General features: G+C 49.7%; 6 protein-coding genes across 6 annotated transcripts; 4 read left to right on the top strand and 2 right to left on the bottom strand.

Moving 5' to 3' along the window:
* Positions 1 to 938: 938 nt before the first annotated feature.
* N7489_011376 (uncharacterized protein) lies at positions 939 to 1,706 on the bottom strand (the record flags this gene model as incomplete). Its single annotated transcript, XM_056717125.1, has 1 exon — positions 939 to 1,706. One exon carries the CDS (start codon positions 1,704 to 1,706, stop codon positions 939 to 941), a length of 768 nt encoding a protein of 255 aa, XP_056564747.1.
* A 1,356-nt stretch (positions 1,707 to 3,062) lies between these two features.
* On the bottom strand, positions 3,063 to 3,863 carry N7489_011377 (uncharacterized protein; the record flags this gene model as incomplete). The annotated part of the gene is made up of 1 exon (XM_056717126.1): positions 3,063 to 3,863. One exon carries the CDS (start codon positions 3,861 to 3,863, stop codon positions 3,063 to 3,065), a length of 801 nt encoding a protein of 266 aa, XP_056564748.1.
* A 418-nt stretch (positions 3,864 to 4,281) lies between these two features.
* Positions 4,282 to 5,432, top strand: N7489_011378 (isopenicillin N synthase family dioxygenase; the record flags this gene model as incomplete). The annotated part of the gene is made up of 3 exons (XM_056717127.1): positions 4,282 to 4,629; positions 4,723 to 5,158; positions 5,209 to 5,432. The coding sequence occupies 3 exons, from the start codon at positions 4,282 to 4,284 to the stop codon at positions 5,430 to 5,432; spliced, it is 1,008 nt and encodes a 335-aa protein (XP_056564749.1).
* Positions 5,433 to 5,741: 309 nt separating this feature from the next.
* Positions 5,742 to 6,605, top strand: N7489_011379 (DNA replication protein PSF1; the record flags this gene model as incomplete). The annotated part of the gene is made up of 3 exons (XM_056717128.1): positions 5,742 to 5,816; positions 5,933 to 6,453; positions 6,512 to 6,605. 3 exons carry the CDS (start codon positions 5,742 to 5,744, stop codon positions 6,603 to 6,605), a joined length of 690 nt encoding a protein of 229 aa, XP_056564750.1.
* Positions 6,606 to 7,946: 1,341 nt separating this feature from the next.
* N7489_011380 (sulfate transporter family protein) lies at positions 7,947 to 11,352 on the top strand (the record flags this gene model as incomplete). The annotated part of the gene is made up of 6 exons (XM_056717129.1): positions 7,947 to 8,178; positions 8,249 to 8,258; positions 8,384 to 8,549; positions 8,608 to 9,589; positions 9,642 to 9,841; positions 9,892 to 11,352. 6 exons carry the CDS (start codon positions 7,947 to 7,949, stop codon positions 11,350 to 11,352), a joined length of 3,051 nt encoding a protein of 1,016 aa, XP_056564751.1.
* Positions 11,353 to 11,926: 574 nt separating this feature from the next.
* Positions 11,927 to 13,174, top strand: N7489_011381 (uncharacterized protein; the record flags this gene model as incomplete). The annotated part of the gene is made up of 6 exons (XM_056717130.1): positions 11,927 to 12,032; positions 12,094 to 12,235; positions 12,289 to 12,386; positions 12,454 to 12,631; positions 12,699 to 12,780; positions 12,833 to 13,174. The coding sequence occupies 6 exons, from the start codon at positions 11,927 to 11,929 to the stop codon at positions 13,172 to 13,174; spliced, it is 948 nt and encodes a 315-aa protein (XP_056564752.1).
* Positions 13,175 to 13,238: the final 64 nt, after the last annotated feature.

Genomic DNA, 13,238 nt, shown 5'->3' on the forward strand with positions numbered 1-13,238 from the left:
CCTTTATGACACTGCCTTCTGGAGACATTTAGGCAGTAATTTTCTGCCCAAAGCACGAGGTGGTTATAATGAACTAAACGCATAGATATTTCGCCCTTCGGGCCATATGGTCAACTGAAAATATACAGAGAAGATTAGCATGGCCCCTGCACTAAGGATGACACGCATAATCAAAGAGAAGCTACCTATTTTTTTCCCTTTCCAGATCTATATTGAGGGTATACAGATATGGGCTCTTTTAATTGGATATAATTGGTCCTACGCATTTAAGGGTCAGGCCTATCAGATCTCCACGACCGGCGTACGAACCCCAGATTGGTCGAATAAAAGTGGGGTACTATATTTTTTAACGACGAATACTTTTTTTATGAGCGCCATGGTGGATCCATATCGGATACCAGCCCACAGCCATTGTCCACGGGTCCACGGATGCTAACAGAGGGTATACATCTAATCAATCTACAGTGCCCGCCAGTGGATTTCTAATCAGGCTAGATTGCCCAGGTGAAACGCATCCACTAATGCCTGATCAGATCTCAACCACTGTTTCTGTACCTTGAGCATAACGCCTAGCGACGAGAGACGAGAGACGAGAAATTCTGCTAGCCCAGGCGACATCGCATGCATAACTGAATCCAAAATATGGTCCCATCTTTAAGTTCTATATTAGCGATGCTTTGTCGTAATGGAATGCGAATACAAATAGCTCCTTGAATGGCAATAAACTAAGATCTAGTTTGGTCAGATTTGGTAAGATATATATGGCTTTCTTATAGCGTACATATTGAGAGATTTCGCAGAGACGTCACCCAGACTCGATAATATACCATAGATTCTAGGGGTCTCTGATGACTCCACATGGCGATAGAAAATCACAGGAAAAAGAAGGAATATACAAGCAAAATAACGCATCCAAAGTGTCATCTCAAATCCGTAAATCATATAAACATCCCCGCAACCCCAACCGCTAGCCCGAATGCCAAATCGTGCAGACTCGACATCCGTACAGGAGAGGCGTCATTCCCATTCGCGTCCGCATCACCAGTCTGTGTCGCAACAGAGCTACAATACCCCAAGTTAATACCATGGCAAGCCTCCACACTCAAGCTCGAGCAAATGGAAGTCGCCTGCGACGCCGCCGTAACAGCCTGGACCGTCTTGCCCTCCCCAGCACCGCCAATCGTGACGCCGTAGCGGCCCATCAGCGCGCCAGTGCACTGTGCGTACTCAGACTGACAAACGGAGTAGTAAGACGAGCACGTCTCAGCATCTCTAAAAGTGGTCGGGACAACGACGAATGGGTATGCGCCGTCCAGTCTCGACCCAGTAATGGCCGCCGTCCCGCTCTCCGTGGTGGTTGCGGTTGCGCCGCTGGGGAACATGAACATGGTGCCTGTGCCCGTCGTCTTCGTTCCTGTTAGGCTGCCGGTGCAGCTTGCGCCGCTCGCGCAGCAGGCGATGTTGTTGGCGTCATCGCGCGAGCAGTTCGTTCCGTGCTTACAGCATGCGTTGGCGTTGCCGAGTTCGCTGCAGGGGGTGAATCCAGCCGGGCAGTTATCTTCGGCTCGTCGGAGGAGACGGAGGACTTCGAAGGCTCGTTTGTTGGCTGTGGCTTCTTCTGCTGGGGTGAAGGGTGCTGTCTCTGTTGAGTGGACCGTCGAGGTGAGGAATGTGGCGGCAATCCAAATCCACCGGGAAGCCCGCATTCTCGGGGTTCTGGGGCGGGGTTGGAATGGTCGGTTTGGGGAGTGGATTCGAGGTTTTCGTTGGTTTGTGTGAGTTCAATCGTTTCTCGTTCTTCGTTTCGTTCGTTGGAGGCGTTATCCGGGGTTGGGGTTGGGTGTCAACAAACTACTGAAAGGAGTAAGATTAGCTTTTCACCGGTCGCGAGGGGTATAATTGAAGACTCGCCACTTGAATATACCCGGGTACTTGTTGTCTGAAGGGAAATTCTAGAGAATCTAGAAGAGATCAGGGTTTAAAGAACAAATGATGTAGTTCCCAGGTCAGGTCACAAATCTCCACCGGGATGCCCTAGCAACCACAGCCCGACCCTCTAGATTCGAAGCCCAAGGCTATATGAATTTTCTATATTAATTTCTATTAATGGGAGCACTGGTAATATGTATTAAAATAATTTCAATAACTACTAAAAGACAACCCGTGAAACCAAACGTGGGACACGATTTGGCACCCAACTATTTGCTGCAGTTATTGTTACTTGGGTACTTCCAGGACTGATTGGGCATCTTAGTATTTCAATAAATCATCCATGAATCCCTGGATATTACCAGTCAGGAGCAATCCAATAATCGAGCGCACTATCAGTATGGAATTTATCAATTGTTCCCTCCACACCGTCTCTTCAGACCGTCCAAATACCCCTCTCTACTAGTTCTCACCACCGGTCTATCAGCCTCTCCAATCTCTGAGCCCGCCTTTCACCACCAAATGGGTGAAATATGCCATGCTGTAAGAGCTGTGTTACGGAGTCCGACAAAATTGGTGTCCCATCACTCATTCTCGCTTCATTGTGAGCTCGAAACGGTAGTAGTGGAGGAAAGCCCGCCTCAGTATCATATTCGCACCGGCGTACTGACTCACTATACAGACCCGCAGGGATACATTCTCGTTGAACGGTACGTCATCTTCTGGCCCAAGGAAAGAGCCATCAAATCTCCTTCCCAAAGCTGACTGTGCGGCTGCTATCTACAGCTGCGAAAAGTGGGACGGGCGATTCTTGCCCCATTCTTCCTGTTCGTGAGGCACCCATGTAAACCTCTGCGGAGGCGTGAAAGCCACAGTATCGTGGGGAACCTCCAAGCTGGGTGCAATAGCTCTAACACGGGAGTCTTTATTCTCGTCAGAACCGACCGAATGAAGCACTCCTCCGGTATAGATGCCGCATCGAGCTCTATATCTGCGCAGCAATAGGCGCCAAACCCAAACAGACAGAACTAACCAGAAAAAGTAATTCACAGATACCTACGTAGCTATGTACATCAGTTTTCCCTCATTAGGGGTACCCCGGCGTCTAATTCAGGGCCCGACTGGGTGATAATTCATTCAACACCATCTATTCCGAAGTATCGAGCGACTTCAATCAGACCTGAGCCTCCAAGTCCGACCCAAAGATCGACAAACCCCTCTTCCCTGGCTCGTGCAATGTCCTCACTATCCCAAGCTTCTTCCGATTCTCTCTCAAGATAGATTGTCTGAAACCCACACTTTTTAGCGGCTTGTAAGTCCTCAAGATGGGCTGCGACGAGACAACATTGCGAATCCTTGAAACCGAATCTGCGAGCAGCACCATGGTAGACCTCTGGCGACGGCTTGTACGCACCGAAATGCTCTGCACTAGTGATGTGCTTGAAAGGCAAAGAACTGTGTTTCTGCAGGTCTTCAAGGAGCCTTACATTACCATTGGATAATGTAGACGTCAAAAATTTAGTGTTCAGCAACGAAAGGCCCGGCACACTATCAGACTGTGAGTCAAGTCGATGCCAAGCGAGTGTCAAATTGTTGAGATCGTCCTCGTTGAACAAGCCGCGGAGGAGCCTTTGGTTAAGGATATTTTCCAAAGAAATGCGGTTGTACTCGTCCACTGAGATAAAGGGCTTAGATGTATCGTAGGTGTCTCCGAAGTTCATATATGCGCTATGCCACTCCTCAGCGATCTCCTGCCAGCTCGAAGTAGACATATCAGAGACAAGTGCTCGCACGTCGGCACTCAGAGTTCGGTCCTGATCTTGTAGAGCACTTTGTGCTGCGGTATTCAGTTCGTTCGCGATGCAACATCTCCATTCCACAATTGTCCCCAAGACATCGAAAAATATCATCGACGGGAACCCTCCTCGTGACATCTTTGTCGATGGTTCTTTAAGATATACCGAAGGAAGAAGGCTTTTGCACGAATTGTGGACTATATCTAAAAGTATAGCAAATGCCTTGTCGGTTAGTGATGAACACAATAGCTTCTGATGACTTTACCGTTAGGAACTGGCGTAAACGTTGGCGTGCTATCCCATTGAGATTATAAGGCTTTTTAGATGTCAACACCACTGAGCCTCCACTATTTCCGTCAACCTCGGGAATTTTTTGCTTAGGGTTGCATGTGATTGGCAAATGAAAGTTCTCAACAAGGCCGTCGGGTATCACGGCGTCAGAACATCGGTAAGGCGCCGAAACTACTAGGCAGTCAAATAAATTGGATTGAGTAAAAAGACCTCGGCGCCGCCCATGGGCTGTCCATTACCTCCTACACTAGAACCTGCATATGCCATGGCTTCCACCAAGTCCCCCAACATCCCTGTCGTGGACTTTGCTGGCTGGAACACGGAGTCCAATCGTCAGCAAATCGCGCAAGATATAGTGGCTGCCTGCAAAAATGTGGGATTTGTATACATCGTCAACCACTCATTGCCAGAATCGATGTTAGACGAAGCATTCAGTTGGTCAAGGCTATTCTTCGAACTACCACAAGACGAGAAACTCAAAGCGCCCCATCCAGAAGGATGGGCGGTTCACAGAGGGTACTCTTGGCCCGGGCTGGAGAAGGTGTCACAGGCTATGAGTACTGGTAACGACAAGGACAAAGTGGACCAGCTGAGGGAGGTTACAGACATCAAAGTGAGAACCCGCTGTGCTTGCACATGATCTCATATCTCCCGTCGGCGCCAAGTTCATCTATGTATAATTTTGAGCTTCATTGACCTAGCGCAGGAAAGCTATGACATAGGGAGTGACGAGAATACCGCCCAGCCCAATCAATGGCTGCCCGAATACAGTCTCCCCGGATTCCGTGACTTCATGCTCCGCTTCTACTGGGAGTGTTTCCGTGTCGGAGGGGAGGTCCTACAAGCGCTTGCTGTTGGCTTGGAGCTAGATGAGAACCATCTGCTCGAGAAACACTCAGGTCATAATAACCAGCCACGCCTACTGCATTATCCGCCTATTCCAGCCGAAGCAATTGAGACAGAGCGTGCAGCCAGATGTCCCGCACATACCGACTGGAGTTCGATCACCTTGCTGTTTCAGGATGACTGTGGTGGGTTGGAAGTCGAGGATGTTTCCTCACACGGGACATTTATCTCTGCCACGCCTATTAAGAATGCCATTGTGATGAATGCGGGAGATCTTTTGCAGAGGTGGAGCAACGGTTCGTCCCCTGATATGCTCCCGGTCTGCTCCCAAAGCTGACTTGTAAAGATCTTCTGAGGTCTACCAGCCATCGAGTCACTTTGCCGCCTCTTCCTGATAGATTCAAAGGAACTGAACGTATGACCCGTAGGCGGTTCTCTATTCCGTATTTCATGTCACCGGATTCTGACTCGGTGATTGAATGTATTCCGTGTTTCGGAGAAGGTGCTGCAAAGTATGAGCCTATCACACAGGCTAAATACAACCAGATGAGAGCTTCTATGCAGTACTGATAGTAATATCAGTCATTAGCCCACTTCCTTGGATTCGAAAATAATCTCATTGGTCACTTTCCCCCGATTCGTCTAGAACTGAAGCCATTTGTGCTCCTTCCAGTTTTCTTTGCCTCCCTCCTCTCTGGCCGTCTTGTACAACTTCAATCCCTTCCGCAGTATTCTACGTGTCACTTTAATTTCCAAAGTACTCTTCCATGTTTTTCGGGAATCAAAAGCCTTTACCCAATAAGTGCCTCTATACTTCCAAGGTTGACCTTGGCGCCGATCACTCCACCTGACTAAGAGCCAATCTTGGCACTCGCCGAAATGGACCAAAGTCGCGTCCCTCACCAGGACCCCGACCGCGTGGCCACCATGTACGGCGAACTCGGCAACAAACTGGTACGTGGGCTATAGATCTATCCCGCTCTTGGGCGTTCACAACCCCGACCAACCCAGACCACCAAATACCGAAAGAGGAAAACGCACCCCGCTGACCAACACCTTACCCGCGATAGGTCCAACACGCCAAACGCACCCAATCCCTCGCCCATCTACCCCCCTATCAAACCGAGATCGTGCGCGCAGTAACCCGCGAAGTCCGCGATCTCGACCGCGATGTTACCCGTCTCCTAGAGCCTTTTGAGGGCGGATTCAACCCCTCGGCCGACCCAGCCATCGCCTGCGCACTACTCGTCGACCACCTGTGCATGCGCCGGAACAAGCGCTGCCTGCTCGCTTATCACCGCGTGCGCACAGAGAAGCTCGAGGAGCTGTGCTGGACGGGAGTGGATATCCTCGAGCAGCAGCAGCCCTCCGAGGACAGCGGGGCGGCGCCGCACACGGCTCTTGGGGCTAGCGGGCATAGCTCGCTGAGCCCCGAGGAGGAGGAGTATTTCCGCCAGTACGGGGATATGCTTGCTGCGTATAAGGGGCAGTGGACGGATATCGATTTGACGGGAACGCTGGAACCGCCGAAGGATCTGTTTATTGATGTACGGGTGTTGAAGGATGCTGGTGAGATTCAGACTGAATATGGGTATGTTCTTTTCGCTTTCTGATATGTTTTGGGCATTTGGTGGCTAATTCCGGTTTAGTGTGATCAATTTGACCAAGAACAGTCAGCTCTATGTTCGTCAGGGTGATGTGGAGCGGCTAATTGCTCAGGGTTTCCTGGAGCGATTGACTTGAATTAAGTCGGAACTACCTGGTATCTTCAGGTTCTATATGAGTACAAGAAACATGAATTGGCGTTGGCTATCTACAGTGGTTTTACGAAGGGACCATGTACTTTGAGATACCCCCGCCGTTAGCGTGTCTAGACCTAACGGCGAAAATGATGATTTTCTGCACTGTAACAGTGTGACACCAGTCTGATTATGCATGGCTGCTGGTTTGTCCAGTGGCTTTTTTTCTCGAATCTATTCTCTAGGGCTAGATTGGCCTATGGTAAAAGACCCATTGAGACCGAGTCTAGACGCAATCTTGACAATCGCCCTGAAATCCTAGATACCATGAAGAATTTCCTTCCAACATTTGAACGGTTGATCCAACCGCAATTCGAATACTTGGTGATAACCCCAGCAGCATTCTCGACTCCAGAGCTTACCTGGGGTCTATACGTCCATTAGTGTCAAAGATTGAGGGTTTCCTTCGAGGATATCGCCCAGACGGCCAGACTTGCTTCCTCGCTGCGAACATATACCCCGGTCTATTTCGTGTTAGACCTTAACAATGTTGATTATGTCCATGAAACTGCTCATAATGAACTCCTTTATTATATTTCCCATTGAGTTGACATAAACATTATTTATTGCAAGTCAACTTTTACTCGATTTTGGTCTATTGGTGTTTAACACCGCTAGATTGCTAGTAGATACATTTAGGCATTCGAGAAATGGCTGGTAAAAACCTAGATGATGGATCATTAACAAGGGCATTTGGTTTATGGCGTTATGCAAGGAATAATAAGGCTGAGGCTACTGCATGGTGCTAATGCCGATCACGCACCGTAGAGCACTGCGTTCCGACCACGGAGCTGCAGCTTGCTGCATACTATTTTAATTGCATATGTAGTTTCAAAAGCCGAGTTAGTCTCAAGTTAGCCTCGAGTTAGTGGCGTTGAAGAGATTACCTTGGAAGCCCTTGGGAGATATTGCTTAACCCACATGGCCGAAGTGCCTTCGCACGGACCACTTCCCACTTATCTTCCATCGTATCAGTCCGGATGTGGTTTAGCTCGACTGTTTTTGAGATAAGAGACATTTAGTCAAAAATCTCCCGGTACTTCGGAGGATCCTTTCTATCTTGTCTGTTGCTAAATCTGTTGCTAATTTATATTTGTGTCGATAAGTGACTGACCTGTCTCTTCTATACATATAGGTCGCTGAGCCCCCTTCTGTGAAATGCTCGTCCCGGTTGCGTCATCTTGTCCAAACGGCCGCCCCATGCACTAGTGGCCCCGTTTATATTCCGGATTTCTTAACTTTTCCCACTCCAACACTTGGTTGGACGGCAATTGCGCGAGAGACCATGGGGGTTCTGCAACCCCGTGGCCGTCGCGACTCTCGCGCATCAGCGCTGTCACGCAACCTGATGTTTGACCGCGACATCCATGGTAACGCCCCGTCAGAAACGCTGGTGGAACATGCAAACCTAGGCAGCCCACCCGGTCCAATGGGAGCGGAATCATCGAGCTACAACGGATCAACAATGAGAACACCAAACCGCTCCTTTTACCACCGGTCGTTCAATAGCAATATGGGTGGGTCATTGTGCATAATATGCTGCTAGAGATACTGCGCGACTTTTACTGACTATTGGACCTATCGTAGACCCGGCTCAGTATGCTTCGGACGGTCTCCGTGACCAGACCGCGGAACTCGCTACCTATGGCCTTTCGCTGAATAAAAAATCCCTCTTGAGGGACGGGCCTGGCTTGCCCCCAGCCTTGATATATTCCACGGCAGCCAGAATTCTGCAAGTTACTCCCAGGATGAAGCTACGAGCTCTCATGCTGCCGGGGAGGCGTTGTTGGAGCCAGGATATGCCTCTGCCGACCCTGCTTCGGCTTCAGGCTCTTCGGCCTTGACAGAAATGATTCGCCGTCCATCAACAGATACCGTGGAGGACCAGGTCACGCAACCCGGGATGGATGATATCTCCTTTCCCCCCGCCGCCCACGATCTATGAGGAACCCGAACGAGACACTGAGCACACCTCGTTATTATCGAAACCACGATCCAAATCTACACAGAATTATGGAACTGCAGGCGATGCCGAGAACCAAAGGCCGGCTGTCAAACGATCACCAAACTTAATAAAGAAAGGCATTTCATCTGTCGCCCTCTGTACTCAAGTCCTGTTGAGCCCAAAGTCATGGGATAGGCGAGTGATATGGAAAGAGGCTGTGTTATACCCCGCCAGTCTGGTTCCTGCCGTATTGCTGGGACTGCTTCTCAACATTCTTGATGCCTTATCCTATGGAATGATCTTGTTCCCTCTGGGAGAACCTTTGTTCGCTCACCTAGGAACCGATGGTATCTCGATGTTCTATGTTAGTACCATTATCTCCCAAGTGGTATTCTCCTGTGGCGGCTCGATCTTCAAAGGAGGAATAGGAAGTGAAATGATCGAAGTAGTACCGTTCTTTCACCAGATGGCTTTCACGATCATGAACTCAATCGGCAAGGACAACCCGGAATCAGTGATTGCAACGACCATCTTAGCTTTCTCGGTCAGTTCGGTCCTCACTGGCTTGGTGTTCTTCTTAATGGGTGTCTGTGGGCTGGGCTCGCTCATTGGGTTCTTCCCACGTCATATTCTCATCGGGTGCATCGGTGGCGTGGGCTACTTTCTTCTACAAACGGGAATGGAGGTTTCAGCTCGGCTTCCCGGGTCTCTTGAGTACAACCTCCCCACGATCCAGAAACTTTTCCACCTTGATACTTTCCCTCTTTGGATGATACCCCTATTTCTTGCCATTGGCCTTCTTGTTCTCAAACGATTCGTTCGCTCAAACTTCCTTGTCGGTGGTTATTTTATTGCCGTTGCTGCAGTGTTCTATATTGTCATTCTAAGCGCAAGGATCTCTATGGGTGCTCTCCGCCACAACGGATGGGTCTTTGATGCCCCATCTTCGAACAACCCGTGGTATCATTTCTATTCTCTTTATGGTGAGTTGATTGGCTACAATATTTTGGGCCTTGTCATGCTAATTCGTTACAGATCTCTCGGCGGTCAATTGGACTGCCTTTGGTGAGACAATCCCGGCCATGTTTGCCTTGACCTTCTTTGGTGTGCTTCATGTGCCCATTAACGTACCTGCTCTGGGTATATCCACCGGTGAAGACAATCTCAACGTCGACAGAGAGCTCATGGCACATGGTGTGACGAATGCACTTTCAGGATTTGTAGGAAGCATTCAGGTATGAGACTCCCATCGTTAGAGCTGTGTTTAGTGAGCTGATAAAAGCAGAACTATCTTGTTTACACCAATAGCCTTCTCTTCATTGCAAGTGGCGGATCATCTCGGTTGGCCGGTTTAATGTTGGCCGCAGCCACTGCAGGGATTATGGTCATTGGCCCAGTCATAACCGGGTATATTCCCATTATGGTTGTCGGTGCCTTGATTTTCTTGTTGGGCATTGAGCTTTTGCAGGAGGCATTGGTGGACACATGGGGTAAGCTCACTCGGCTTGAATATTTAACCGTCGTTATCATCGTTGTTACGATGGGCGCTTGGGACTTCGTGGTTGGAATCTTCGTTGGAATCATTCTGGCCTGCGTGAACTTTGTTGTCCAAACGTCTCGCAAATCTGCCATTCGAGCAAAGTTCTCGGGCGAAATTTCCGGGTCGACGGTCCGACGTCCTCCTATCCAACAGCAATTCCTACGCGAAGCTGGACAGCAGACCCTCATCATCAAGCTTGGTGGATATCTCTTCTTTGGAACCATCGTGAATGTCGAGAACACCATGCGTGGCCTGATCGAGGAGGAAGCTTTCGACCGGCGTCCCATTCGATTCATCATTCTCGATTTTTCTCGGGTCTACGGACTCGACTTCTCGGCCGCAGAAGCATTTACCCGCATCAACCGCGTTCTCCGAAAGCGCAACGTACAGATAGCCATCTCCGGCTTGGATGTCGAAGGTGACGTAGGCAAGTCCCTACAAAACGTAGGACTCTTCGAGACGGAGTCCAGTGTCCCTATATTCGAAGACCTCAACTCAGCCCTGGAGTTCTGCGAGAATAACTACCTGAAAGTTTTCTACAGCCACCAGGAAGCACTCTCCACACCCACCGAGCCAACTGCAAACTCCGAGCTCCTTCAAATCCCTGCCTCAGTCCCCGTGCCTCCAGGACCCAAACCCCCCACCCTAGCCGACAACGTCGTCAGCTCACCTCGCCGCCAGTACCTGCAGCGCGTAGCGACCTCAACCATTCAATCCCACGAAACAGCAATGATGGCCTCACCCGCCTGGTCCGCCATGCGCCAACCACTTCCCCTACTCCTCCAGACCTTCCAAGGCCTCTCAATCGAGAATGAAGACTTTTGGTTCCCCGCCTGCGCCTACTTCTCCCGCGAATCCTACCCTGCTGGCACAGTCCTGTACCACGAAGGTGACCACCCGCGCGCCTTCTACCTCCTCGAGTCTGGCATGCTGCGTGCTGGCTACGATCTCCCACAAGGCCGCTACTTCGAGCTCATAGTCGCTGGTCGACCGTGCGGCGAACTGCCTTTCTTCAGTGATACGCGCCGCACGGCGACGGTCAAGGCTGAGCGGGATTGTGTGGCTTGGTGTTTGACCGGGGTGCAGTGGAAGGCATTACAGGATAAGGAGCCGCGCATTGCTCGGGAGCTGTTGACTGTTAGCTTGAAGTTGACGACGGAGCGCATGGATAGTATCACGTCGTACGTTTTGACGATGGCAGCTTGATATTCTTTTCTCATTTTGTTCGCTATTTGCATCTAGCTTGGTGGTTATCTGAGCGAGTTGTTGGGCCTCATTTGTTGAATGTTGATATTGCCCAGCTCTTTTAATTTTACATATTCATTCATACATAGCAGTTAAAGCATGCATGTATACGGATATTCTTTTATGATCGTTGTAGGTGGTAAAACTTCGCCTTTAGCGTCTGTTGGATAACTGGTCTCGTTGTATGCTTGAAGCTGCCTACATACCTGTGTACATGTGCATATTGGGATGTGGTTTTCAGGAAATTAGATTTTGATATTCACCTGGGGGAGCTGGTAAACGGTGCTCCTATAGAATGGAGAGACTGTCTGCGGGCAAGTTATGTAGGGACATACGTGTTGACCACACTCCCCTGTCGAACATACGGCCTGACCAAGACCTCTTCCGGACATGCTCCTCCTTGTTTGCCCGCTACATGCAACAAGTCTATAAAAAGGCTCCAAGATGGCAGTTGCTTTCTCCTTCCTTGCCATCATTGTACCCTGCCCATATTTTTCCTTTCGCATCTTCGTTGCAAGCTCATCCGCGAGCCACCATGAACAACCGCCAGGTAGCTCGGCCACAGTTATCTAAAAGCGACTTCGTCAATCCGGATGTACTGAATGCAGTAAACCCCCATCCATTTTGGGGCTACGTACACGGTGGGTACAGAATAGTATAGGTAATTTACTTTGGCGATGGCATTATATTGAACCTTTACAGGACCTATTCCAAATAATAATCTCGATTGGCATGTTCAACCGTCACATACTGGACACGCGACGAAGCAAGATGTCGCACTTGCTCTTGCTAGTCATAGTTTACAAGCTCCTATGGTCACCATGAACTTATATAACATCTACGTGTATCATACAAACACCTCGACTTTTTGTGTCAGGTCTAGGCTAATCAAAATAGTTGTGATATCTCGTTGCACGGCACTGTGATGTGCGGAGTGAGCTTCAGGGGTTGTGCTGGTATGCTGCGTCATGTTCGTTCACAGCATTCTGGTGCCGGTGCGTACAGAGCGTACTCCGTTGTTTTGAGCTCTGTATATTCCGAGTACATTCTGATAGTGTATAGCCAACCCGGGAAGTAGGAAGAACCTGGGCATCCAGGAAGAAACTGCCGGAGATAACGCGATGAGACGTTGGGTGTTAATGGGAGGCTGGCGTGATGCCATTTATTACAGGGAACCTACCAAGGACATCATTTCTGACTCTCCGATTGGGTACTATTGTGGTGTTCTGGAGGAAATTGCGTGTGTCTCTCCCGTTACTCTCGGGGGTAAGGAATTAGGCATATACTGATGACATTTGTTCTACCAGGCGCAACGATGCCCAGTTTGCTGCAGAGTACGGAACCCAATTTCATCGACCCGGGCACCGAGAGTGGGCTCAAGTCATGAATGTAAGTGTACTCCTAGCAAGAATCCAGGAGAGAGTATATTAACAATATTAAGCACTTGACCCATCATTCTCCCAATCAACCGATGCCCTTGGTTGTGCCGTCAACACCCGGTGATCAAGACTCGGTGACATCCTCTAGATGTGAGCAGTCTACTCTGACTGAACCCACATCGGGAAATGGCCCCAATGATAACCCTGGTTCCACATCTGGATCTGAACATAATTGCGGGATTGTGACCACGTCTGTCTCCGAGGTCGTCTTCGAGGTCGACTCCGAGCCCGAGGAGCAAGAGGAGTGGCCTGTTGACGCTGTCACTGATATCTTCGCTGGGATGTATCTACCCTCAAGCAAACTGGACGCGGCATATGGCCCTATGCCCGAAGAAATGGACTGAGTATGGACGAGGAAGGAAGTCGCGGCCAATCAGACTATGGGTGTTTCGCACCTGATCTGATTGC

The sequence above is a fragment of the Penicillium chrysogenum genome (assembly GCF_028827035.1).
Source record: "Penicillium chrysogenum strain IBT 35668 chromosome Unknown utg000005l_segment0_segment0, whole genome shotgun sequence".
In the NCBI taxonomy this organism is placed as follows: domain Eukaryota; kingdom Fungi; phylum Ascomycota; class Eurotiomycetes; order Eurotiales; family Aspergillaceae; genus Penicillium; species Penicillium chrysogenum.